The sequence below is a fragment of the Phyllopteryx taeniolatus genome, chromosome 23, assembly GCF_024500385.1.
Source record: "Phyllopteryx taeniolatus isolate TA_2022b chromosome 23, UOR_Ptae_1.2, whole genome shotgun sequence".
NCBI classification, from domain to species: domain Eukaryota; kingdom Metazoa; phylum Chordata; class Actinopteri; order Syngnathiformes; family Syngnathidae; genus Phyllopteryx; species Phyllopteryx taeniolatus.
The window spans coordinates 207677-233497 of NC_084524.1; the positions used below are offsets into that span (position 1 = coordinate 207677).

The 25821-nt window shown below is 51.2% G+C and overlaps 1 protein-coding gene and 2 long non-coding RNA genes across 11 annotated transcripts; 2 read left to right on the plus strand and 1 right to left on the minus strand.

The window, feature by feature from the left end:
* Nucleotides 1-17: 17 nt before the first annotated feature.
* On the minus strand, nucleotides 18-23973 carry arhgef40 (Rho guanine nucleotide exchange factor (GEF) 40). Of its 9 annotated transcripts, XM_061763237.1 has the most exons (27): nucleotides 23386-23970; nucleotides 21164-21253; nucleotides 20982-21092; nucleotides 19622-19907; nucleotides 18501-19551; nucleotides 18040-18251; nucleotides 17816-17965; nucleotides 17629-17734; nucleotides 17446-17539; nucleotides 17302-17382; nucleotides 16655-16771; nucleotides 15590-15688; nucleotides 15382-15533; nucleotides 13550-13688; nucleotides 13360-13479; nucleotides 13004-13195; nucleotides 12472-12939; nucleotides 12053-12390; nucleotides 11679-11928; nucleotides 11520-11609; nucleotides 7560-7772; nucleotides 6760-6960; nucleotides 2313-2493; nucleotides 1515-1604; nucleotides 1341-1447; nucleotides 967-1095; nucleotides 390-556 (listed from the first exon to the last, which is right to left on the minus strand). In XM_061763237.1, the coding sequence occupies exons 1-27, from the start codon at nucleotides 23386-23388 to the stop codon at nucleotides 530-532; spliced, it is 5097 nt and encodes a 1698-aa protein (XP_061619221.1). In that variant the 5' UTR covers nucleotides 23389-23970; the 3' UTR covers nucleotides 390-529. The 9 variants fall into 9 exon arrangements, with proteins under 9 accessions (XP_061619216.1, XP_061619215.1, XP_061619218.1 ...); XM_061763238.1 differs by lacking the exon at nucleotides 967-1095 and having other exon boundaries at nucleotides 23386-23969; XM_061763239.1 differs by lacking the exon at nucleotides 967-1095 and having other exon boundaries at nucleotides 20982-21089; nucleotides 23386-23968.
* LOC133472461 (uncharacterized) lies at nucleotides 21153-22614 on the plus strand. Its single transcript, XR_009786730.1, has 3 exons — nucleotides 21153-21286; nucleotides 21472-21614; nucleotides 22493-22614. It is a non-coding gene; the product is annotated as an uncharacterized LOC133472461 (long non-coding RNA).
* Nucleotides 22861-25556, plus strand: LOC133472460 (uncharacterized). The gene is made up of 2 exons (XR_009786729.1): nucleotides 22861-23030; nucleotides 23114-25556. It is a non-coding gene; the product is annotated as an uncharacterized LOC133472460 (long non-coding RNA).
* Nucleotides 25557-25821: the final 265 nt, after the last annotated feature.

The window sequence follows — 25821 nt, forward strand, 5'->3', positions numbered from 1 at the left end:
AAACCGTTAAACCATTTTGCCCCCCAAAAATCTCACACATTTCTCTTCAAATGATCATGTGACCTTTCTGACTTGACATGCGCGCGCGCACGCCCCCCCCCCCCCCCCCCCCCCCCGCGCCCCAACACACGCACAGGTGTTAGTTTACATCCAGTTTTAATGTCCGAGAAAAGTGTCGAAGCATGTGGTACAAGAGAAAAAGATCCGTGATGATGATGATGATGATGATGATGATGCTGAAGATGCCTCTTGTGGGTGATAGAAAAAAACAAAGTCTCACGCGCCACTTCGGATGCCCGGGTCACGTGACGTCGGCGGTCGCTTCGTCGGCACACGACGCCCGCTTTGTTGCCGTCACCGGCTCGGGAACCCTCGGCGACTCTGGCATATCCGAGACGGCGTCCGGCTCTTCCCTTTCGCGGGCTCCGTCCACGCGGAGGCTTTCGCTTCCTGACGGAACGAAAGCCGTCGGCCACCATTTGCTGTTCGGCTTCCGAAGACGCGTGACTTCCCGGGCGCGCCGTGACGGCTACACGGCCGTTGAGGGCGACTGACCCTGGGGGGGGGGGGGACACGCACACGTGCGCACGCGGTATGAATGTGCACAGTGACCACCAATCCCAACCACTCTGACAATTATCCAATTCCACCTAATTGCTTGAAAGAGGAGGATTTATTTGGAACAAGAAATGTGTTCATCTAGCTCTAATAGCAGTGACATATTGTGACAGGCAGAAGAGTGAAAAGCTCTCCCGCTCGATGGCAGAAGGTCCATTTATTGCCATTTACAGCCTACAACAGAATAACAATAGCAAAGTCACATTTCACACCCTGGGAAAGTCCGCCTGGGAGGAAATGGAAACGAGATCATTCCTGCGTTCATGAAAAATATCATATATCTCTATATATGTGGTTAAGGATGGTTAAAAAGCAAACACACACGCAACTTGTATGAGCTGCACGTACCTCCGTCCGAATGAAAATGGCGGCCGGCCTCGGCGCGTTAACGTTGCCAAAGTTTTGGAACTCCTCCCAAGTGCGGGCGCTCACTCGACGCACAAGGTCAACGGAAAATCGACGGGTCGCTGCTGCGCTCTGAATTAGAGATTTGGGACTGATCGGAAGCATTTCTAATGTGGATTTCTGTCGTTTTTCCTCTGTAAATTCCCTTCTCTTTCCCGTATTTTAAACGTGGCGACGACTTCGCAGCAACGGCAAAGCCTTCGTCTACGTTCGACACGTCTGCCACGAGCCACAATGCGGAGCGGTTTCAAATAATATTGCGCCTTGGCTCAATAACGGTCGGGAACCGGCGAGCCGTGCGCGCGTGCGTTGCGCACCTGAGAGCAGCCGGCGGAGCTCCTCCTCGGGCCTCTCCCTGACGCCGGGGAGCCGCCCCCTTCCTTGTGGCTGCCGACGGACGACGAGTCAGAGCAGCTGCTGTGCACTGAAGAGCGCGAGAGTTGGCATCGGAGAGAGCACCGAAGACGCCCGAGCCGTCGCGCGGCCCTCACCTCTCTCCGACTCGAACGTTTGACTTCCGCTGACGTCCAGCAGCAGCTTGCTGGACACGCCCACGCACAGCGACTCCTTCAGACACAACTCTGCACGTGGAAAGGGTTAACTTTTCAGCAACAGGTGCACAAGGAAAAAGGAGGAAGCTGCAGAGGTGGAAGATTTGGCTCCAGTCACAAGATTTGGGGCACGAAGGACTAAGGACTAGTTCGAGTCTTGCCAGTTTACATTTGAAAACCTGCTTGACATTCTTTTGTTTTTGAAAAAAAGTGATTTGAGCCACCAGGCGGCTCTGATGTGGGGTGGAGTGGCGCTGCGGAGATGATCAATACAATTGGATTGCAGGATTACCTTTTTGATCAAATCAGGAAAGAGAGAATGGCAACATACGTACGTCACTTGGGGACGTGAACTTCGCACTTTGGCGTGTATGATCGTGAACTAGGCATTGTGCCGGTTTTGTAATATGGAGAGTGTTTTTGAAACGTCGCTCCACAACGCATCCCAAAAGAGCGGTTGGGGCCTGGTTTCCACGCCAACGCTCAGACAACAGCCGTCCGATCTGAAGCCATAAAGGCTGCTCGCTCTTCCAAGACAACCGCAACAGTCCAGTTGCCGTCCAGTCAACGGCCAAAAGGAACGAAATGAGCGGCGAGAGAATATATGTCGAGCCAGATTGTACCACTCGTCTACCCCGAGTCACGACTCGCTTGAAATCGACCGGGGACTCGACTAACTCGAGACGTGTTTACGCTTTAGACTCGAGACCTCCTCGGGACTTGCACCTTTCCTCCCACCTGTGCTGTTGATGGCGTGCGTCCACAGCAGGCGGGCGACGTCCCGAGTCCACGCCTTGCGCTGCTCTCCGTCCCGAGCCTGCAGCGTGACGCAGTCTCTGAGGCGAGGAGCCTGTCGCACCCAAACCTCGAATTTGACGCCATCCTCGCCCACGCTCTGCGTCAGGCCCATGTCGGCCGTCTGGGGGGGGGGGGGGGGGCAACGTCACGGGGGTTAGTGGTGGGAGGAAACCAAGTCCAAACACTTACGGGAGTTGACGCACACCTGCCACCATTTCAACACTGCATTGGGCTCTACAGAAACAATATTTGCTTGATTCGCTTCAATGACTTCATGAAGAAGCTGTTTGCTGAACAGACTTAGTGATTGTGTGTGCGCGCGACACCCGAGGGATAGTGCAAATGTTGCCAAAACATCCGCAAGGTGTTTTCTCAAGTTAGAAGTGGGCTGAAATGTACAAGTTTGGGCAGTCACAATTTTAGGGCTGCATGATAAAGCTGTTGTTTTTTTGGAGTCTGTAAAATAAAGTCGCACGGCTCTTTCCCCCCCGACCGCAAAATACGTCATTTTGATTGGCTCGCGAAGGCTCGGTACGCCGTCAGGTGACTGCCTTGTGTCGTCCGATTAGTGAAAAATGAGTCCTTTCGATTGGCTCGCGAAGGCTACGTGCGCGGTCATGTGACTGCCTCGTGTCGTGTGATTCGGGAATTGGAGTCAAATGACTGATCCCGTTCGATTGGCGCAGTGGGCGCCCTATGCGGAAGTCGAAGATGGGAGTCCAAAAATAGAAATATGAATAAATAAAAGTAGCGAACGACATGTTGATCGGAGTAAAAGTATCGATCCTTCACATCCAGTAAAAAGTACGGTGCCTTTAAAGTACAGTTTATGGAAAATGTTACGTGAGTAAATGTAGCGCGTTACTGCCCACCTCTGGTGACGAATGCATTGTCTCTTCTGGTGCCAGCCTATGACCACCAACTTCATTTTCAGTTGTTAGGTTTAGCTAATTCAGCACATTTATTTTCTATTTGTTTTGTACAACATGTAACATGATTTTATATACAATGGGGCAAAAAAAGGATTTCGTCAGCCACTAATTGTGCAAGTTCTCCCACTTCAAAAGATGAGAGAGGCCTGCAATTGTCCTCATAGGTATACCTCACCGAAGAGAAACAAAATGAGGAGAAAAACATTTATTCATTCAATCCAGAAAATCACATTGTCTGATTTGTAAAGAATTCATGAGCATATTATGGTGGCAAATAAGTATTCGATCAATCACAAAAGTTCATCTCAATACTTTGTTCTAGACCCTTTGTTGGCAATGACAGCTGGCCCAAGGTTTTCACACACTGTTCCTGGCATTTTGGCCCATTCCTCCATGCAGATCTCCTCAAGAGCAGTGATGTTTTGGCGCTGTCGCTGGGCAACACAGACTTTCAACTCCCTCCAAACATTTTCTACGGAGTTGAGATCTGGAGACTGGCTAGGCCACTCCAGGACCCCGAAATGCTCCTTACGAAGAAGCCACTCCTTCATTGCCCGGGCCGTGTGTTTGGGACCCAGCCGCGTTTCATCTTCAATGCCCTTGCTGATGGAAGGAGGTTTTCGCTCAAAATCTCACAATACATGGCCCCATTCATTCTTTCCTTTACACGGAACAGTCATCCTGGTCCCTTTGCAGAAAACCAGCCCCAAAGCCTGATGTTTCCACCCCCAGGCTTCACGGTAGGTATATGCTGTTCTTTGGATGGAACTCGGCATTCTTTCTCCTCCAAACACGACAAGTTGAGTTTTGACCAAAAAGTTCTATTTTGGTTTCATCTGACCGTATGACATTCTCCCAATCCTCTTCCGGATCATCCAAATGCTCTCGAGCAAACTTCAGACGGGCCTGGACATGTACTGGCTTCAGCAGGGGGACACGTTTGGCACTGCAGGATTCGAGTCCCTGGCGGCCCAGTGTGTTACTGATAGGGTTGGGCATCGAGAATCGATCGGAACCGGGACTAACGTTCAAATAAAAAAATGTTGGTTCTCAGTTTCCATGCTCAGTCCTCCAGCCGCGAAGAAGTGGCCAAACGCAACGAAGCAGCGGTATAAACCAACTGAGAAGAACGGGCACGATGACGTGCTTGTGCCCAACGGCAGTGGCGGTGAACAAAAGTGTGTCTTAACTTTGTTAAAATAAAGGATCAGTTGCCTCAGTGCAACACTTGGAATAAGATTATATTGTGCAAAGGAGTTTTTCCCGATGTGTAGCGTCTGACGCGCTGCGAGCGTCAGCAGACACCACGCGGAGCTTCACAGTGAAGTCAACCCTCAGTCAACTGGGCGAGTGAAGCAAACATACGTCTGTGCCAACATTAGGACAGCTAACAAGGGAAACGGTCGCTTGCACTTTTGCACTGATGGTTTGGAGTGTTTATTTTGGTCTTCAAACCAACGTAAGCGGCAATGGTCCCAAAAAAAAGCTGAACATTGGGCTAAAACTTCACATCACAACGAATTGGGACAAAATTCACAAAAACGTTGTCTCACAGTATCACAAACACTAACCTTGTGCCTGATCGGTGGGGAGGGAAAGGAAGCAGCGTTTTAGAGCCTTTGGTTCCATTCATTCAAAAATAAAACAATCACCGGTTATTTTTCGTGCCAAAAAGCTGAGTTCCGGTGCTAAAAGCTTAAAACAAGAAGTCAAGTTAAAACTTGGAGCTATAAACCATTTGAAGTGATGAAACAGAATAGAGCGGCAGCTGTATAGCCTTATGAAACCCAGTGAACTGGGTTCGTTCCACACACATTGCCTTTTAGCTCCTCGGCTTGATATTGTTACTGGGTATAGAGAACCTCCAGTCAAATGTTCATTTTCGTCTCTGCTGCGGGCTGCTAAGAAAATGGATGTTCATCATTTGGACAGCCTTTATTTAAACCATGCTAACTTTTTGAGTCCCAGCCCCCTAAAAGAATCGGAATCGAGAATCGTTCGGAACCGGAATCGAACTGAGGAATCGGAATGGCTCAAATTCAAACGATGCCCAACCCTAGTTTCTGATGGTAGCCTTTGTTACTTTGGCCCCCTGGGATTTTTACTCACCGTTCTTGTGACCATTTTGACCCCACGGGGTGAGATCGAGGGAGACTAGCAGTGGTCTCGTATGTCTCGTATGGCTTCCATTTTCTAGTAACTGCTCCCACAGTTGATTTCTTCCCACCAAGCTGCTTACCTATTGCAGATTCGCAATAGATTCCCAGCCTGGTGCAGGTCTACAATTTTGTTTCTGGTAGTGATGGGCAAATTGGCGTTTCAACGCATTCTGAGCCAATGACAGCTCGACAGGTTTGACAGATTTGAGTGGTTTGGCACCATACTAGCTATAGAAGAGGCATCATGATGCTTCAAAATGGGGCTGTGAGGAGATAGAGATTTGGAGAGAGAGAGAGTATTTTGGCAAGTCAACCATCCAAGTCCCCAAATGACAAGCCATTAGCTTTAAAGGTTTTCCTTCAAAACACCACACACACACACACACACACACAAAACAATGTTTCTGAATTCACACACCACGATCATTTGCAAAGTAGGAAGGATCTCTCATCCTGTTAGGGACTTTTAGTACAGTAACAGCAACAATAGTAAAGCTCAAAGCTTTAAATATACCCAGAACCAACGTTTAATATCATTTGCATTTATTCGTTGGGTTCATCTGGAATGTCTTTTAGAGTATGGGCGAGAGCATCTGCGTATTTGATTGGAATGATGAGTTCATCATTATTTGGTCTGAATGACCATCCCGACTTTGCTGGGCTTTTACTGCTGTCACGGGAAACAGTGCCAGTGCTTCAGTCAGTCGTGCTCTTTAGACGTTGCTATGGCTTCACTTGTCCACCAGATGTCACAATCACAATTGTTAGGAAAGAAGCCTCAGTGCTTCACCGCTAGTTTCTGGTGTCTTTTGACAGCTCTTTGGTCTTGGGACTGTTGGATGTTGTGGACAAGTGTCTTTCATACTGATAAGGAGTTCAAACAGGTGCCATTAATACAGGTAGCGAGTGGAGGACAGAGGAGCCCCTTTAAGAAGAAGTTACAGGTCTGTGAGAGCCAGAAAAATGACCAAATGCTTCTTTTCCAGCATCATTTGCTAATAAATTCTTTAAAAATCAGACAAGGTGGTTTTCTGGATTTCTTTTCTCATTTTGTCCTCTCATAGAGGAGGGAATACCTATGATGAAAAATCACAGGCCTCTCTCATCTTTTGAAGTGGGAGAACTTGCACAATTGGTGGCTGACAAAATACTTTTTTTGCCCCACTGTAAGTAGATAAGTAAAATTATGGAAGTAGATAAAAGAGGGAAACTATTTCATGTGCAGAGGTTTTTCTCCCCCCGTTGTGTATGTTTTTTTTTTTTTAACTTAAGTACAGAGTGTGAGTATTTTTGCACCTTCATGCTGTGTTTGTAGTTGTAGGCCGAGCGTCCCGGTCCAGCGCCACCGCTGCCTCCTCCGCTCTTGTGTTTGGTGAAGATGATGGCGTGTTGGTAGAGGAAGACCCTCCTCACACCCACGCGCTTCCGCCGGGTGCCGCCGCCGCACACCGTCAGCTCGCCCTGACGCACCAGCTCGCCGCGCTGCGCCACAGGAATCTGAAGCATACGACGCTACTTCAGGAAGGAAAAACATGGGTACTGTACATCGCCAACACCTACGCTGACAGAGTTGCTCCTGTTGCCACGCGTATACAGTTTTCTCCCCGCTGATTCTGAACCCTAACCCTTTTTACTGTACAATTCCAGGCCAGTGCCAATTTAGAGTTTGCCGCCTTCCGTCTCGTCCCACATCGGGCCACAACATGCCAGGTAGCACCGAGCTACACAGGAAGAAGAGACCGTGACGCTCCTCAACATAACTTCCCGCAGAGCAGCCAGAGTACAGCATATGCCCGCGAGTATCGTTGTATGCTCTATTTGTACGTGTCGCTGCTCCAAGTGTCGAAGAAGCAGTTGTTTGAAGGTTTAGATTGATTGCAACGTCAACATTATGCTCGTGGACTTTGGTTCGAGAAAATCGAGAAGATTTGCTTGAACATGTTGGTGTTAAATTAAACAACGTTGAATTCACTTCCGTTTTTTTGGTGTAAGTTTTAACGTAAACTTCAACAGTCAGCTGGGATCGGCCAATGAGGGCAAACGCTGTCGAAAATGGATGGCTGATGAAGCGGACAAAGCGGGACAGGCGCTCTCACCGGACAGCCGACGATGAGGTCGCCGGCCCTCAGGTCCTCGCCGTGTTGCTGGGCGTGTCTCAGGACGCAGAGGGTGGAGTCAGAGGTTGGGTTGATACCGCCCAGCTCCTCCAGGGCCTCGCAGTACTGCTCCAGCCTCTCGGGGGGCGCCTGCAGGCACTGAGGGAAGCACAGAGGCGACAAGGGGGAGGCGGCGGTCGCGGGGAGTTTGGACTGGCCGGGAAGACGAGGGGAGGACGGGGAGACAAGTTGAGTGAGTATCTTTCGATGGAGGAAGAGGCTGAGCGAGCATGGCAGCAAGACAGTCGTTATAGCTTCTGCATGTATACATACATACTCATCAATAAGTAACAAAACATTCGCTGTATATTGAAGTGTAACTCGAAGTTCCCACGTGCCAACAAGACTGTTAATAATGTACTTTTATTTTTATCTGTGACAGGCCACACACATCATAATAACACATCTGTCACTTAACAGTTTTGCTCCGGTAAATATCAACACAGAACACCACACACACACACACACGCAAAGATTCTGTTCAAACCAAATTGAAATCTCGCGTTATCACACGTGATCTCACAAAACACTTCCGGCTTCGCGCGATAGTTCCCGAACGTTGCCGGAGCTGGGAGCCTTATAAAATGGCGGCGTGCTGAAAAGAAAAACAAAAACGACTTGCTTTGGAAAATACTTCTTGCCGTCTGGGCAACCCACTTTTATACAACAACAAAAAAAAGACATCGGGGAAGACATGCTTATTTTGATTTAATGTCGTATCCTTTTCTTGAGTCAGGGTGCGTCTTGATTGACGACATTTCGTTTCACGTCACGATTCACGGTGCCATGGCATAACTGTATACTCAATTCCAATGAAGTTGGGATGTTGTGTTAAACAAATCAAAACAGAATACCATAATTTCCAATCATGTTCGACCTATATTTCATTGAATACACTACAAAGACAAGATATTCAATGTTCAAACTGATAAACTTGATTGTTTTTAGCAAATAATCATGAACTTAGAATTTGATGGCTGCCGCACGTTCCCAAAAAGTCGGGACAGGCTCATGTTTCCCACTGTGTTACGTCACCTTTTCTTTTGGCAACATTCAATCAACGTTTGGGAACTGAGGACGCTCATCGTTGAAGCTTTGGAGGTGGAATTCTTTCCCATTCTCGCTCGATGTACAGCTTCAGCCCTTCAACAGTCCGGCCGGGGTCTCCGTTGTCGTAGTTTACGCTTCATAATGCGCCACGCATTTTCAATGGGAGACAGGTCTGGACTGCAGGCAGGCCAGTTTAGTACCCGTCCGCACTCTTACTACGAATCCACGCTGTTGTAACACGTGCAGAATGTGGTTTGGCATTGTCTTGCTGAAATAAGCAGGAGCGTCCGTGAAAAAGACGTCGCTTGGATGGCAGCATATGTTTCTCCAAAAGATGTATGTACCGTTCAGCATTAATGGTGCCTTCACAGATGTGTAAGTTACCCGTGCCATTGGCACTAACACAGCCCCATACCACCACAGATGCTGGCTTTGATTGGCTTTTTAAACTTTGCGTCCATAACAGTCCGGAGGTTATTTTCCTCTTTGACCCAGAGGACACGACGTCCACAATTTCCCCCCAAATTTTTAAATGTGGACTCGTCGGACCACAGAACACTTTTCCACTTTGCATCAGTCGGGCCCAGAGAAGCCAGCGGCGTCTCTGGGTGTTGTCGATAAATGGCTTTTGCTTTGCATGGTAGAGTTTCAAGTTGCACTTCCGGATGTAGCGCCGAACTGCATTTACTGACATTGGTTTTGTGAAGTGTTCCTGAGTCCATGTGGTGATATCCTTTACACATTGATGTCAGTTTTTGATGCAGTGCCGCCTGAGGGATCGAAGGTCACGGGCATTCAATGTTGGTTTTCGGCCTTGGCGCTCGCGTGCAGTGATTTCTCCAGATTCTCTGAACCTTTTGATGATATTATGGACCGTAGATGATGAAATCCCTAAATTCCTTGCAATTGTATGTTAAGGAACATTGTCCTTAAACTGTTGGGACTATTTTCTCACGCACTTGTTCACAAAGAGGTGAACCTCGCGCCATCTTTGCTTGTGAATGACTGAGCAATTCAGGGAAGCTCCTTTTCTAGCCAATCACGGCACCCGCCTGTTCCCAATTATCCTGTTCACCTGTGGGATGTTCCAAACAGGTGTTTCTTTTTTGCCCCCTGTCCCAGCTTTTTTGGAACGGGTTGCAGCCATAAAATTCCAAGTTCATGATTATTTGCTAAAAACAAGAAAGTTTATCAGTTTGAACGTGAAATATCTCGTCTTTGTCGTGTATTTCAATTTAACACAACGTCCCAACTTCCTTGGAATTGGGATTGTTGTTAAAGACTTTTGTTCCTAAATATTGAACACCGTTCGTTATTTAAGATTGTCGGCCCCGACCTGTTCCGGACCCAAAATCGGGACAAATCCACTCTTAACACACATCAGACCTGAGGACAGTCTTATAGGATAAGATTGCACTGGACTATTGCAATATTAGTCATTGGAACTGCTCTCAGTGCTAGAGGATTGTTTTTTGTCAATGTCTTTACGTCTCCAAAGTGTTCTGTAAATTGACTGTCTGTTGTCGTACTAGAGCGGCTCCGACTACCGGAGACAAATTCCTTGTGTGTTTTGGACATACTTGGCAAATCAAGATGATTCTGATTCTGATTTAAGATTGTCTGCCATTTGACATGCTTGTTTGGAAGGGGCAAAAATGGCAGAAAAACAGGCCGATTGTCATTGTGTGTCTGGCGGGCCTGCGCGAACAGGTCAATATACTGTATGAGCTGTGTGCATAAGTGTACATGTAAATGTAAATGCATTTATCCCATTGAATAATTGGTCTATTGATTTACTGTCAATAAAGTATGCACGTTCAATGTATTTAACTCATTCCCTGCCAAGGCCGTCCAAAGACGCCAATGGCATTTCTTTCACGGGCATGGGTGGGGGAGGGTAAGGTAACTCGTTTGCAGCTAGCGTTAGCTACATTTAGCGAGCAAACGCGCTCCTTCAACCCTTGTTACATCAAAACATAAATTTAGTCGCAGTCGTTCACATTACAATAATATAACATCTGTTGCCAGTACTGATTTGAATTTTCCATTTACAGCTTGCTCATCTTGCAGGAATTCAACGTCTTTTAGGATTGCAACGAAGAAAAGTAACGTGTTTTTCTTTTCCCCTTGCAAAATACCCATCCATCCATTTTCCGTACCGCTTATCCTCACGAGGGTCGCGGGCGTGCTGGAGACTATCCCAGCTATCTTCGGGCTACACCCTGAACTGGTCGCCAGCCAATGGCAGGGCACATATAAACAAACAACCATTCGCACTCACATTCACACCTACGGGCAATTCCGACTCTTCAATCAACCTGCCACACGTTTTTGGGATGTGGGAGGAAACCGCAGCGCCCGGAGAAAAGCCACGCAGGCACGAGGAGAACATGCAAACTCCACACAGGCGGGGCCGGGGATTGAACCCCGGGCGTCAGATCTGTAAAGCAGATGTGCTATCCAGTCACCCGCCGTGCCGCCCCTTGCAAAATACGTCATCAATAAAAAGTATTCTCTAGTAATCATATGTATTTTTTCAAAAGGCTGTTTTCTCAGTTTTGTTTCCTTCAGAAAAAGATTTGGCTGGAAGTCGCCTATATTTGCCTGCTGATTACTAAAGAACGGTATAAGCTCGAGAGAAACTTTTTTTTCTGATGAAAGAAGAGAGCCTGGTCTTCCTCTCGGTGGTTTTGCCGTTTACATCGTCATGGTATCCAATATTCTGTGGGGCCGGAAATATCTGTGAAATTGCTGGCAAACGCCTGAGAGCGTCGGGGTTCCCTCGCCTCGTCTGTCGGCTTTGAGCGGCCGAGCGGTTGCGTCAGTGTGTCCGTTACTCAGGTGACTCACTTTAAAGAAGTCCGCAGCTTGCGTGACCAGCGGCGAATCCAGTTCCGGTTTGGTCCGGATGTAATTGGAATAGTGCAGGAAGTGGTCCCGCTGTGACAAGAAAAAAAGCACAACAGCTTTCGTGAGAAGAAAAGCGGCTATTGTGGAGTCTTCACTCACATATTTACTGAAGCAGTCCTGCTGCAGCAAGCTTTGCACCAGCGCGTCCTCCATGGCGGGCAGAAGTTCCTGCGAGTGGAAGGCACTCAGGGCCGCCCAGCAGGGGAACAGGGCGTCCGCCTTCCCCCGCAGGGAGGCCGGCGTGTCCAAGAGCTGCAGCAGGGGGAGATAGGTCTCCTGCGCCCCCTTGAGAACGGACACGTACTGCCGCTCGCTGCTCAGCATCCTGCACCAGAGCAGGTAGGATTTGCTGCGGAGGCACAGCAGAGGAACAGAGGGACAGCAAAAAGAAAAGCAGAAGGACAGAAGAGGAAAAGATCAGCGGACGGAGAGATAAGATGCTCAAAGAGGGCAAAAAGAAGGCAGGCAGGCACCTCTGCGCCGTAGATCCGGCCCGTTCCGTCCCCATTTCCCTCTCGCTCCTGCCCCGCAGCACATGTTGCCGCGGAGACCCGGTGTGGTCCACCACCTCCTTGCTGCTGACCTCCACGCCCCTGATCAAGACCCCTCCTCCTCCTCGGATGGCGGCGGCCACGCCGGTGGTGACCGCGGGGTCCGCGAGGGCCCGGCGGCCCAGCCAGGATTTGGGGGAGGTACGGCACTCGGTGGGTTTGGGGGTGCCGGCACCTCTGCGAGGGGCCAAGAGGGCCTGCAGGTCAAAACTGGGGTGTCTCTTCCTGGGGGGCTTGGGAGGGAGGGGTGCCTCTGTGGGCTGAGAGGAGACAGACTCGGTTAAGAACGGCAAGTCACCATCAGAGAAGCAGGACAGAAAAACAAAAAGGACCATTCTCACACTCTTCTTCAAAAGGTTCTGCAGAAACTTCCCTCCGCCCACTGCCCCCTCTTTTTTGCCCCCCCGCTCATCTATCTTCAGCGTGGAGCAGATCTGCGGTCTGAACAGCGAGGCCAGAGACCCCCAGGACTGCAGCCCCCCCTCGCCTCCTGCGGCCCCCGGGCCCCAGTCGCCCTCTGCCTCCGGGTCCCACGGGTTACCGGCGACGGGCGTCTTGGCCTTCCCCTGTCCTTGGTTTTGGGCTCGCTCGGACTGAAGGAAGCGCGGCTTCACCTGCGCTACCGTCTGCTGGTAGCGCTCCACGGTGCGGCTCCAGAGATCCAGCAGCGCTCCGCCGCCCAAGTCCACAGCCAACGAGCGGGCGTCCTGGAAACGGGATGGCGGAATGGGGGGGAGGGAAGCTAGGGGGCAGACGGGGGAGGAGGCGGACGGGGAGGCGGAGGACACTTCGTCGCACCACTGGGAGGCCTGAAAGGAGACGGGAAATACTCAGGTCTGCAGGTTCCGGGATGAGGGTTCACCCCGCACTCACCTCGGTCAGAGTGGACAGCAGCCGCTGCGTGTTGTCCAGGGCGGCCCAGCGGTCGGACAGAGAGTGGGCCATGTCCCGCAGACGTTCCCTGACCGGAGGCAGTCGGACCTGGATGTCGTTCAGGCCCGCCCAGTCCAACTCGCTCCAGGTCTCCAGGTCGGTGAGCACAGAGAGAGTCCGGCTGTGAAGCTCCTGAAACAAAACCAAGCCGTGCATTTCTTCACACCGCCACTAGGTGAAACCAGAGTACTGTAACTTGACGGTCCCAAAGGTACTCTGAGGTCAAAAAGGCAATCATCCGTCCCTATGAACAGCCCACCCAAAGACAAAGTTACGTGTTAACCCTAACTTCTCACATTTGCCGTTTCTCGCAGCGTTTTGAACTTCTGCTGCTGGAGCGACAGCCTGCTCAGCGAGAGAGGCGGGTCCTTGTAGGCGTCCGTCTGCAACTGTACTCGCTCCACCTCCTCGTCACACTGCGGAGGTCAAACTGCTCTTTTGTTCTTGTGACACCAAAGCGGTCTTATGATTGGCCGGCCGGCTCACCTTTTCCAGCTCGTCCGCCAGGCCGGCCAGTCTGCTCAGCGCGTCCAGGTCGCGAGCCCTCCGGTTGGACACTCGTACCAGACAATGGAGGGCGTCGTCCACACTGTCATAAAGTCTGGCGGCAGCGGCGAGCGCAGCCCTGCAGGAGCACAGACATCACGTTTCCATCAGCGCGAGGGAGGGAGGGAGGGAGGGAGGGAGGACTCTTCTGCTCCAGCTGGCTTTGATTATTTGGGATAAAAACAAACAACTTTGTTTCCAGTCTGGAAGCAGTGGTGCTTTCTGGTATGTGCTATAGGTGGGGCCACACAGAAAATGGAATGTGAACTGCTGCTGTCGTACGAGACTACCAACTACTTTTTGACAATGATTCTTGGGATTTTTTTTGAATCAGCATCATGAAGTTGAAATCATTGGCCTTTGTATGGGGAACTTGCACCCCCTTGCGGAGACATTAAAAGGGTTCTTCAGGGATTTTGCTAAGAAATGAAGTCAGAGGTTATCAATTTCAAGGAAGTAGGACGACATTGTTGTTTCAAGATCACTGTTATTTGGGGGCGGAGCTCAGGTAGGCTCGTCCGTCCATCCATCCATCCATCCATCCATCCATTTTCTATAGCGCTTATCTTGTTTGGGGTCGCGGGGAGTTGGAGCCAATCCCAGCTGACTTTGGCCGAAAGGCGGACCACAGCCCAGACCGAATGATTCGACCACCCTCGTTTCTTCAATTTCTTGTTCACTTTATTGCCTGGTACCACCAAAGCTATATGACATGAAGAATATGTCCAATTTGACATCCATCCGTACATCCATTTTCTGGAGCGCTCTATCCTCGCAAGGGTCGCGGGCATGCCGGACGGAGCCTATCCCGGCGATCTTCGGGCTGATCGCCAGCCAATCGTATTCCCAGTGATTTCGGTTAACATCGAGAAAATCATGTAAAATGACGAGATGATGACATCGGCTCGTAAATTCAATATTTTTGTTCTTCTATTTGTCCAAACAAATGTACCTTCGGTTGTACCAGGCATACGAAAATGAACAAGAAACTGGAGAAACAAGGGTTGTCAAATGCATTTTTCTGTGAGTAGACATCCACACGCATACATGCTGGACATACACGTTCCACTCCAGTGTGTTTTCCATCGGTGTGTGTGTGTGTCTACGGGGGGTTTCAACCACGAATGAAAGGAAAGACTCCAGCAGACCGCCACGATATTCATGAGATTTGAACGACAAGATTTGAAAATCTGCATTTTCGAGGTTTTTGAAAGAAACTCTTTTTGTGTCGTGCTAAACCAAGCTGGCTTGGGCGCAGACTGCGTAGGCTGCCTCACGACGCACGAATCGTGGAGGGAGATCCCAAAAGGGTTGCATTTGGCAACATGCGAGGTTTGCATCTCAAAGGGTTAGGGCGACAACAACCACGACGTAGAACTTGATCTATCACGATAAAAGTCACAAAGACAGGGAAGTGACATGAAATTCACAGTTCAACTCACCGAGAGCTGCTCAAACAGGAACCAAACTTGATGATGGTCACGCGTTCAAGTGCGAAGATGACAAATATACGATCCAAAGACTGGTTTTGAAAAGAACGATGTGAATGTGTTTGTACAGCTAACTAACGCAAGTACAGACATCGAGTACAAAATATATTGTCAGATGATAGGACTTGATTTGTGACTGATTTCAAACAAGTCAAGATTTTAGTGGGGACTGGATCGGACCTTTTTGCCACAGTAACCCTAACCCATCGACTGGCTATTAACTTGAAGGATACATTCCGCACCTCTGGAATGTTGTTGCTCATCAAAAAGACCACAGATTACCTGCAATCGTGAGACGTCCGCGCCAACCCGCACGCGCTGTTGGTCAATCCCGCCAGCCAGGCCCCGCCCCCTCGCTGGAGCTCAGTCAAGCGGCAGTCGGCGAGGACGCCGGCCATGAGGCGCCGATGCTTGTCCGCGCTCGCCGGAACCTCCTGAGGAAGCCGCAGTCACGTTTTCCGACGGATGGCCGGGACGCGCTCACACTCACCTCGATGTTGTCGACAGTCGGCTCGGCGTCCATCGACTGCATCGCTTCTCCCAGCAAAAGGAGGGCGCTCTCGCAGCGCTCGGTCAGGCTCTCTAAGCTCTAAAGAAGAAAGGATCCCAGGTAGTGCTTTTCTTAACCATCCATCCGTCCATCCAAGCATTTTCTACCGCTTATCCGAGGTCGGGTCGCGGGGGCGGTAGCTTTAGCAGGGACGCCCAGACCTCCCTCTCCCCGGCCACTTCATCCGGCTCTTCCGGGGGGATCCCGAAGCGTTCCCGGGCCGGCCGAAAGACGGAGTCTCTCCGGCGTGTCCCGGGTCGTCCCCGGGGTCCCCTCGCGGCGGGACGTGCCCGGAACACCTCACCAGGGAGGCGTCCGGGAGGCGTCCGGAATGCGCCGATGCTGCATTCCGCTTGGCCGGCCGGTACGCATCGGCTGCCTCAGGAGCCCCACAGGCCGAAAAGGCCCGATAGGACTCCTTCTTCAGCTTGACGGCATCCCTCACCGTTGGTGTCCGCCATCGGGTTCGGGGATCGCCTTACGGCCACGGCTCCGGTCGGCCGCCCCGGCAATGGAGGCGCGGAACACGGTCCGCTCGGACTCGATGTCGTGAGCTTTTCTTAACCAAGGTCTTCAATTCGAAACTGAAGTCCCATGCGGTACGTGGAGCGCCACCTTGACTTGCAAATTTAATTCATCCGTGACCAAGCTTGAATGAAATCAACTTTCCCCATTGAAAAGAATTGAAATGCAATGAATCCGTTCTGTCCCCTGACCCCCCCCCCCCCCCCCCCCAAAAAGAATTTTTGGTTTTTGTTTTGTTTTAAATCAAGAAAAATAGCACTGTATTGTGTCTTTCAGGGGCGTGGCCTAGTGAGTGAGGTCTGGAGTGTGCTCCTAGCGAGTGACTGTTGATCCCGTTCAATAAAATTAGTACCTTCAAATTTTTCTGGGGGGTTTTTTCACTTCACTTTAGTGCAGCGGCAGCGTATCTGAAGCTTGTTTGTGAAGCATACTTTGGCTTTCAACACAACTTCAAAAATGAAAATGCCAATTTGGACTTACCATCCTGAAGGAGAGCCAGTCTGAGTGGCAGTGGCTGAAGTCGCCCCCCATCTCTGTGGGCAGCTGTTGCCTGTCTACAAACTGCTCAAGGACCGCTGTTCCTCGCACCACGTGGACCTGGGATTGAGAAGACCGAAAGGGAGGGAGGCAAGCACAAAGAGGCGTCCGCAATTCATGACGTGTCAAATGAGACGCCGCGTCCAGCCATCGATGCCGAACGCGAAAGCAGATTTAGTGGATGAATGTGCCTGCTCGACCGATTCAGCTCATTCGGGACATCTCGGGAAGTATTTTCTGCATTCTCGTAATTCTCGCTGACCAAAATTCCACATTTGACCCGGAAAAAAAACGGATTTAAACCACTCCAAATTCAAACTCTCATTCAAGCTCATTCAGTACATCGAACTTCACTTAACTTCACGTTCCTCCTCCTCCTCCTCCCAATTGAAATTTGCCCAGTCTCACATTGTCTAGTTGAACATTTCAATAGATTCTACATCAGTTCAGCATCAGCATTCGCACGTCATTTCACCGGAAATCTCAGTCCCTCGTTGACTACGTTGTTATCCCTGCTCGTTCCGAGCGAGTCATTCCGTTGACACGTTTTGCAAAGTGTAGCCAAGCGTTCCGGGTCACGCGCTGCTCACCTCTGTTCCCTCCAGGTCACAAGAAGGCTGCTGTTCCTCCACCAAAACCAACACTGCTGCGAGACCGCCAGGAACCAGCCGCTAGAAGGCACCGAGTCAAGTTTGCTTTCGGTTTCAGAAACACGTCTCGGCACGGACTCTCACCTGGAACGACCTGAGTGCGGAGAGGCAGCGCGAGGACGGCGGCGAGCATCTGCTGTCGATCAACACCGTCAGACCTTTCTCTTTGGTCGCAGGCCTGATCTCGGCACATGGAGCGAAGGGGCCATCAAGCTCCTCCGTGATCCTCACTCATCACAAGTCCCTCCCACGCCGGTGCGAGTTTACCGTGCCATCCTGTGGTAGCAGGCCAGGATGCGAGACATCTCCTCGCCGCTGCCGGAATCTCCCGCCTGTGCCACGACCAGAGCGCATCCCAATCTGTCCACCGTCCCTGCGGTCAGTGTTTTTATCCATCACTCAGCTAATCAATCGACCGACCAATGAAGGCTTGTTTTTCCGGCTTAGAAAATACCGGTCATCCTCAGCTGCCCCGACCGGAGGAGCTCTGGGTCCAATTCCCGCAGCAAAGGAGCCTCTTTACCCGAACGGCCTGACTGCGCCTCCTCATTGAAGGGGATGAAGGCGGCTGATTGGCCGTTGCAGATGGGCAAAGGTTCCGCCTCTGTCCACATATACGAAGGAACATTCACTCATCGGCACGTCTTGCGGGAGAGAAGAGATTCCGGTTCATCCCACCTGCGCTGCTGGTCGTACCGCTCTCGGACGGGCACTCCCCATCGGACGACGCTTCCGAACAGCGCTCCTCTGCGATTGGCCGTTGTGTCGAGCCAGAGCAGGAAGTGGAGCCCAGATGAGGAGGAGCTTTCCACTGCGGTTTGGAGCTCCCGCGGGACGCACCGCCGCCAGAGCGAGCCCGCCCTTTGGCGCCCCTCCCCCTCCTCTTCCTCCTGAAAGTGAAGGACAAGCTTTCAGACAACATGATGTCCACTTGGACAATATCATGAACTTTACAAAGGTAATGTTCACTTTTGATGGTATTCCTGGAACAAAAGGTTTATTATTGTGCACTGCACATCTTCATCATTCACGAGAGAGAAAATATTTGAAGCAGCTCTCTTTATGATGATGTATGAAGCGGCAGTTATGACAGGGTCAACCAAAAGTGAACATTGATGAGGTCATCATGCTGGGCTTACCTCGGAGCTCTGAATCCAGAAGCTTTGATTTCCTTTTCTCTCAGGAACTCTTGAGTCTTCTTTTTACCACCATCCCTCGTTTGGTCGGCCGTCACGCTATTGCGATCCTTCGCGCTATTGCCGTCCGTCGCGTTATTGCTAGCCACGGCAGCAAAGGTTTTGTCTGGCGCATCCCATGTCGGTGTTGTAGCATCACCGTGGTCACTCGGTGGTTTGTCTGTATTCTCCAAAACAGACTCCGAACGGGACTCCTGATCGGAGCGGCCCTCGACAACATGCCCGACGGTGTCGGGGAGCTCGACGGGGAGCCGAGCGCTCCGAGTGTCTTCTCTTCTTTGCTGCGTCACCCTGTTCATCTCCCCCTCTCCCCCAACACCGGGCCGCCTTTCTTTAAATGGGTGGCTTCCCTGGCTCTCGGCGTTTCGCTCGGTTATATCACCGTCATCGTCGTTGCCCTGGGCCGAAGACGACAAAGATTGGGTGACTCCTGGAGGAGGCCAAAGCCCTAGCACTGGCTCCTCCAAATTCGCTTGGGTTCCGGAGATCCCACCAGAGCTGACAAAGCCGTCCGTTCGGCCACATCCCGCTAGCTTTCCCCTCTGCAGTTTGATGGCCTTACCCCTCTTCCAAAGAGGCAAAGTCTTGGTTTTGCATATGCCGTGCATCTCCAGGTACCCGTGTCTCGGGTCAACACCTCCATCCGGTCCTCCTCTTGGCTCCAACAGCTCCACATAATCTCCCCCGAGCCCAGGACGTCTCACAGCCCGGCCGAGCCCGTCTTCGCTGCGCCTCCGCCGGGGAAGCGCAGGCTCCGAGGCCACGCCGTCCAGCAGCAGGTCGTCATCTTCCTCCTCCTCCTCAGCCCAGCCCCTGGAGTCTTTGCTCCGCCCCTCGGGCAGAGCGCCCTTGGACATGTCGGCCTCGGGGTCGGAGGTCGGGCCGGGTTCCTCGGACGGGTCGTGGATAAATTCGGGGTAGACGACCTCCTTCCAGGGAAGGCGCAGGACACCGTCACACGTGCTCACCAAGCAGGTGTCGAGACCACCGCCTGCTACTTTGACAGGAGAACACAAATGACTACTGACTGCTGGATGGATTAGAGATGTGAATGGAAGCGTTACCTTCCCTCCTGTGGCCCCGTTCTTTGTTGATGCTGTGCAGCCACTCGCTCGTGAACACAAGAGGATGCTGGGACTCGGGCACCAGAATTTCCTGAACAGTGCGCCCCCCGGGGGCCAGACACTTGAGCGCCAGCCGGGGACAGCGTGTAGAGAAGGGTACCACCTGCAGGTAGAAGTCATTGCAGCGCAGGAGCCTCCAGTCCAGGGTGGAGAGCTGGACCACCACTTTGTCGCCGAGGCACAGCGGCCAGCCAGAGTGGAGGAAGAGGCAGCCCAGGTACTGAGACTGGGAAAAAGGATAGGAAGTCTCAAAACGCGTGCTTGTGTGGGCCTCGGACCGAGTTCGAACAGCGAGTCTCGACGTCAGAATAGCATCTTTCAATGATGTTTGCAGAAAGCTGGAATCAATCGGATGTCAGATCACCTCTCTGGAAGCGCTGCTTCCGTCAGATCCCCAGAACCTCCTTCAGTTCACATCCACATTCCGCTTGCGTTTATTTTCGCTCCCTTACCGGCTTTCCGCGGCACGGTGGCCGACTGGTTAGAGCGTCAGCCTCACAGTTCTGAGGACCCGGGTTCGATCCCCGGCCCCGCCTGTGTGGAGTTTGCATGTTCTCCCCGTGCCTGCGTGGGTTTTCTCCGGGCACTCCGCTTTCCTCCCACATCCCCAAAACATGCATGAATTGGAGACTCTAAATTGCCCGTAGGCGTGACTGTGAGTGCGAATGGTTGTTTGTTTCTATGTGCCCTGCGATTGGCTGGCAACCAGTTCAGGGCGTACCCCGCCTCCTGCCCGATGACAGCTGGGATAGGCTCCGGCACGCCCGCGACCCTATTGAGGAGAAGCGGCTCAGAAAATGGATGGATGGATGGATGGATACCGGCTTTCCTCCTTGCAGCCAGGTCTGGACTCGGGCCCGTCATGACTTTGGCGCTCCGAAAGTTTGCAAGTTCGATGCGGTAGTGTGGCCCCACTGTGCCCTCCTCTGACTCCTTCCCAGCTCCCGTGGCTTCCCCAGTGTGCCCCACCCGCCCAGCCCTCAAAGAGACCACTAGTGTCAAACTTTCAACAGCTTGCATTTTTCAGGCATGTGAATGAAGGCTATCACCTCTGAAGCTTTCTCTCGCTCTCTCGTTAAAGGTCGAGGTCTCTCTGTTTCTCTTTTCCCTTCTGTCACATCTGGAAGAAATTATCGCCATGACTCACCGTCTCAGTGCAGCACAGCGGCAAGGAAAAAGTGCCTCTCGAGCGCACGTTCCCTCAATGCACACACGTGAGCTCGCAAACTCAACTTCGATGAAGTGCCGATTGTGTCACCGGTAACTCGTTGTATTCTCCTGCCGATGAAAGGAAACTCACACAGGCGTGCTGCTGGAGCTTGTGAAGGAGGTGCTTGGCGGGCACAAAGTAGTCCAGGAGGTAGCGAAGGCTGTCCTGCTGGTAGGTGGACTCCAGTACGGTGAACACCTGCTTGGAGGACATGGCTGCCACTCAATCCGGTGGATGTCACAAGCCATTGCGTGCCTGACTGACATACATACCTGCGAGAGGAGAGGAGGCGCGGTGCTTTCGAAGGGTGGGTAAAGGGATGAGAGCGCCCCCTGTACGCAGTCCTCCATGGCCTCTGATGCCTGATTGGAACAAAAGAGCTGGAATCAACTTTGGTACGGAGCAGACACACACACTCACAAGCTCATTGTGCCGCATTCTCCGCTCTCGGCTTCCTGTTCAACATTCTGGGGAGTGTCAAACATTTCCCTCAGAGGGCCTGCAGTCAATGTGTGACCCTCACTCACAGCTACAGCATACCCATTTTCCGACGTGACCTGTTCCCATGCGACTTTTCCAGCTTTGTTTCTCTGACACCCCGTCGTGCCCCCCGGCCCCACCCCCGCAATCTCAGTCAAGCCAGAATTGTGCTTTCAGCCCTCAACGATTTGACAACAATTACATGGATTTCATCTTCTGCTGTCGCCGTATTGGGATGAAAAGGTACAAGCTGAAGTCCAGAAAAAGCTCCATCTTTTCAGGCACGAATCCCTTTCAGCCTGGTCCACACGTGACCATTTAGTTTACATCTTCACCGATCTTTCAAATGCGAGCGATCACACAAGGACGAAAAACGCACGAGTGGTGTTGCTTCTCTTTGAGTCCATGGTGGAAAGCGCACAAATGAGCAGAGATCTGTTGTAATACCGAGACTGACCTGTGAGCGGCGGCACGCAGATTGGCAGAAAATACAACAAAGAGGAGAAGAAGACAAAGAATCTCGGCTAGCTGTCAGCGTATGTGGTAACTCCACTTCAGTTGGCGTCGCGCTCACATTTTGTCCTTTCCGAACAAATTTGGCTCTCGAGTTATCATTTTCAAACAAATTCTTGTCGAGATTTGTCCTCGTCTAACCAGTTCAAGATTTGCCTTTTTCTAATGAATTCAAGTCAGCTGTCTTTTCTGGTGTTGTTTTGTCCTTTTTGAGCAAATTGTGCTGTCGATTTGTTTCTACCACAAGCTCGTCTCGATCAGTCAGCGTTTTCGGAACACATCGAGAAGGATAGACCACTTAACACAACCCGCACCACAGGATAATCGCTAAGGATCATCCTCAGAGATGTCTTTGCTGCGAAATCTGGTCCAATTTGGCCCGATCATCCCCCTTTTTGTCTTTCTGGCCTTGCGCTCAATCCGTTTTGTACAAGCGAGGAGCATATTGACAGATTGTAATGTTCTTTTGTGCGGATTTCAACATGTCGGGTATCGAGTTCCAGGAGGCGGGGTGCTGCCCCGAGTGGGTGCGAAGGGTCCCAAGGTTGCTGTTGTAACGCATGATTTGTGTTTCCAAATTCTTCCTTGTTGATTTTCTTTCCTCTCAGGTTGAAGAGCAGCACAGGCCGGACTCTTTGGTTCCAGAAAAGAAACTATGGCATGTTTCTGACAGACCAAAAGAAAGAAAAAGACACAGGAGGAGGAGAGAAAAGTCTGAACGCTGGGAAAGTCGAGCGTGCGTAATGGGAAGCAGATGTGAGGAGCGTCCACAAATTTGAGGTTTTTGCCCTGAGAAATGCCAAAGCACACAGAATGCAAAAGGAAAAGCAGAAGAATTCCCGCCTGCCCGAGAATGTGGACGACTTCCAGCTACCGGAGTGCATCATGGGAAATGACAGTGAGCTGGCACGCGGCGTCCGTCTCACGTCTGCCGTGTACAAGCGACTCGATTGTCTTGGACGAGCACACGTCAGAGTTGTGGAATGGACTCTGGTTGAGATGGTCCACATGTTTTTGTTGATCAGTTGGGACTCTCGCAGTCTGTCAACAAAGGCAGGAAGTGTCGGTAACAAGAGATTTCTGTGATTGGCCCGTTTACTTCCATTTGGGCCTCCACAGAACGCAAAAGAGCATGTGTGTTTTCCGGTAAGGATTTTTCCTTTTCCCTCCCTCCCTCCCTCCCTCCCTCCCTCTCTCTCTCTCTCATTCTTTCTTTCTTTCTTTCTCAGGTCCAATGTGGAAAATGCGGCATCACGGCCCGAGTCGCCAAGCCTCTCTCCTCTGTGCTCTTTTTCCCTTCCTGGCTCGGGCCACACCGCTCCACCCTGCAAACGCACTTCTCGTTTCTGCCCGAGTCTCCTCCCCCTCGGAGACGGCGGTCGGGCAACACGCGGACCTGACGTCCAGCGAGCCAAAAGTCCGGTCCGCCGAGGGTCCTTCTAAAACTTCACTGAGGCTCGGCAAAACAAAGTGCAACAGCCGGTTAAATGTCGAGACTTACCATGACCGAGCGAGGAATCAAAGTCAGTCCACGGCTCCTTTCTTCGACCGGCTTTGTCTCGGCATCTCCGCAGGGTCACCTCTTAGCGGGCCGCGGGAACATCACCTCCTGGGAGCGAGCGCCTGCTCCTGCACGCTCGCTGCTGGATTTCCCAGCCTGGAAATGTCCAAGCTGCGTAGTCCTCACTCCCAAAAACCTTTCCTCCCTCTCCTCCCCCTCCTCTACTCGGCCAACAAGAGCGCCACAGTCTCGCTTCAAACTCAAACTTCCTATTCTTAGCCCTTAGAGGGAGCTAAACCAATGGACAACACTGAGGCTGAAGCACTTTTAAATGTTATTAGCAAAGGCTGCAGAGGGGAGGGGGTGCAGGGTGGAGGACGCAGATTGGCAGCATCTTTGGAGTCCTTTCTGCTGGCCCTTGTGATTTGGAGCAGTCATCACGAGAGATTACAAACAAACGAAAAACCCTTTTCTGGCCATTTTGGTGTCTGACGTCGTTCCTGATCTTCCGCTACGTATACGTACAACAGGATTCAGAGACAAATCTGGCTATCGTGGGAGCGTCCTTTTATTTCAGGATTTCAAACGCATTCGAGAGATTCATTCAAAACAGGGTCCACATTTCAAAAGGTTTTTGGCTGTCCTCAGAGTTCTGTATGCAAGCACACTTAACAAAAGGTTGAGCGGACGCAAAAAGCGCGTGCGACACGCGCATCGCTGCAACATTGACACAAATGTCGAGCAAAACCCATTCAAGAATTTGGAGGAACTTCCCGAAGAGCGGCCAGAGGGCGGAGTCAGCGCATCATTGACGCATCGATATCTATATACTTTCATTCCGAACTCTTGATCGTGGTTGTCACAGTGGATCAACGGAAAAGTAAGTCAGGGTAAAGTTCCGACATACGAAGCGAGAACGACCGGCAGAAGCACGTGAAGCCGTTTCCGTCGGAAATTTTTTAAGAACGAGTCTGATGGGAATCGGATTGTGTGTGTGTTCACGTGTGAGGGTGGCCTAGGACATCCATCCGTCCGTCCGTCCGTCCATTCTCTACCGCTTATCCGGGTCGGGTCGCGGGGGCAGTAGCTTCAGCAGGGACGCCCAGACTTCCCTCTCCCCAGCCACTTCGTCCCCGGGGTCTCCTCCCGGCGGGACGTGCCCGGAACACCTCACCGGGGAGGCGTCCGAATCAGATGCCCCGGCCGCCTCATCTGGCTCCTCTCGATGCGGCCCTACTCTGAGATCCTCCCGGATGACCGAGCTTCTCACCCGTTCTCTAAGGGAGAGCCCGGACACCCTGCGGAGGAAAGTCATTTCGGCCGCTTGTATCCGGGAGCGGCCTAGGACATTAAAACTGGATTGTTGTGGTTAGATTTCAAGTCGTCTCTTTATTAATATGCCAACTTTTACTGATGATAAATGTTAACAGCAGTCGTCGCAAACCGTAAAGATGGAACCTTTGTCGAAATGACAAGAAATAATCATGCTGTCTGTGTGACACGAACTAAACTTCCTCCAATCCCAATTGATGCAATGTGCACGTTGGTAATGATAGTTTAGCAAGTATATATCTTTTGATATCAGATTGTCGACGACTTGAATTGAGATTGGTTTTCGATCATTTCCATCCCCTTGCAAATAAAAGCTTGCTTCCTTCCAGCGCCTGAGGGACAAAAGAAGAGGCCATAGTGAGCCGACAGCCAGCAAGTCAAAGGGAAAGAACCGCGTGACGTCGGCTCACGGTGGGTGGCGGCACAGCCGGCCAAGCTGCGAGCGGGGCAGGACAGGAAGGAAAAACAACGATGTTCTGGACGACTTGTTTCTCCAGCTCACCTTTTGGCGGCGAGCGCTTGTGTTGGCGAGGCTCGCGGTTCATCTTCGTCATCTCCTCCTCCGGACGGTTGGCCCTCGTCCTCGCCGTTTCCTTCCCCGGGTTGCCTAGCCTGGCCTTCAGCAAAACCAAGAGCGCTTTTTGGGGACATGCCTTCATCCAAAAGGCGAGATGAATTCACCACAAACTAAACATGAGAGAACAATTCTTAATCAACTTTGGACAAAATGGGAAGGGAAAAAAAATCCAACACGCAAAGGATTTTGAAATTCTGAGATATATATATATATATTGATAATGTTTTTTTTTATTGCATATTGATTAAATACAAACAATTTGGCTGGTCATAACATCGTGTCATTATTTGCCCAATATTTGTTAAATATTTCTTCCTGATAAGATACAAAATCCCGATTGATTTCCAGTGTGCAGGTCGCACACACTGGATGGTGGAGCCGACCTCCAAATTTGGGGAGTTGATGGTCTTCACAGGTGACAATTGTTCAGCCGTTTCGCTTTGTGTCCTTATTGAAGTGGCGGCGATACGGCTCGAGGCCCCACCCGCGGCCCAGCGAGAAAATACTACTCATGTCTATTTAACACA

Excerpts from the sequence above, each read along its gene's own strand:
- arhgef40 (XM_061763231.1), bottom strand. Across the intron at positions 17,540-17,628 it reads TGCTACCACAGGATGGCACG|GCCTGCGACCAAAGAGAAAG; the intron begins GTAAACTCGCAC and ends TGCCGAGATCAG. Across the intron at positions 13,196-13,359 it reads CGCTGCGAGAAACGGCAAAT|GAGCTTCACAGCCGGACTCT; the intron begins GTGAGAAGTTAG and ends GTTTTGTTTCAG.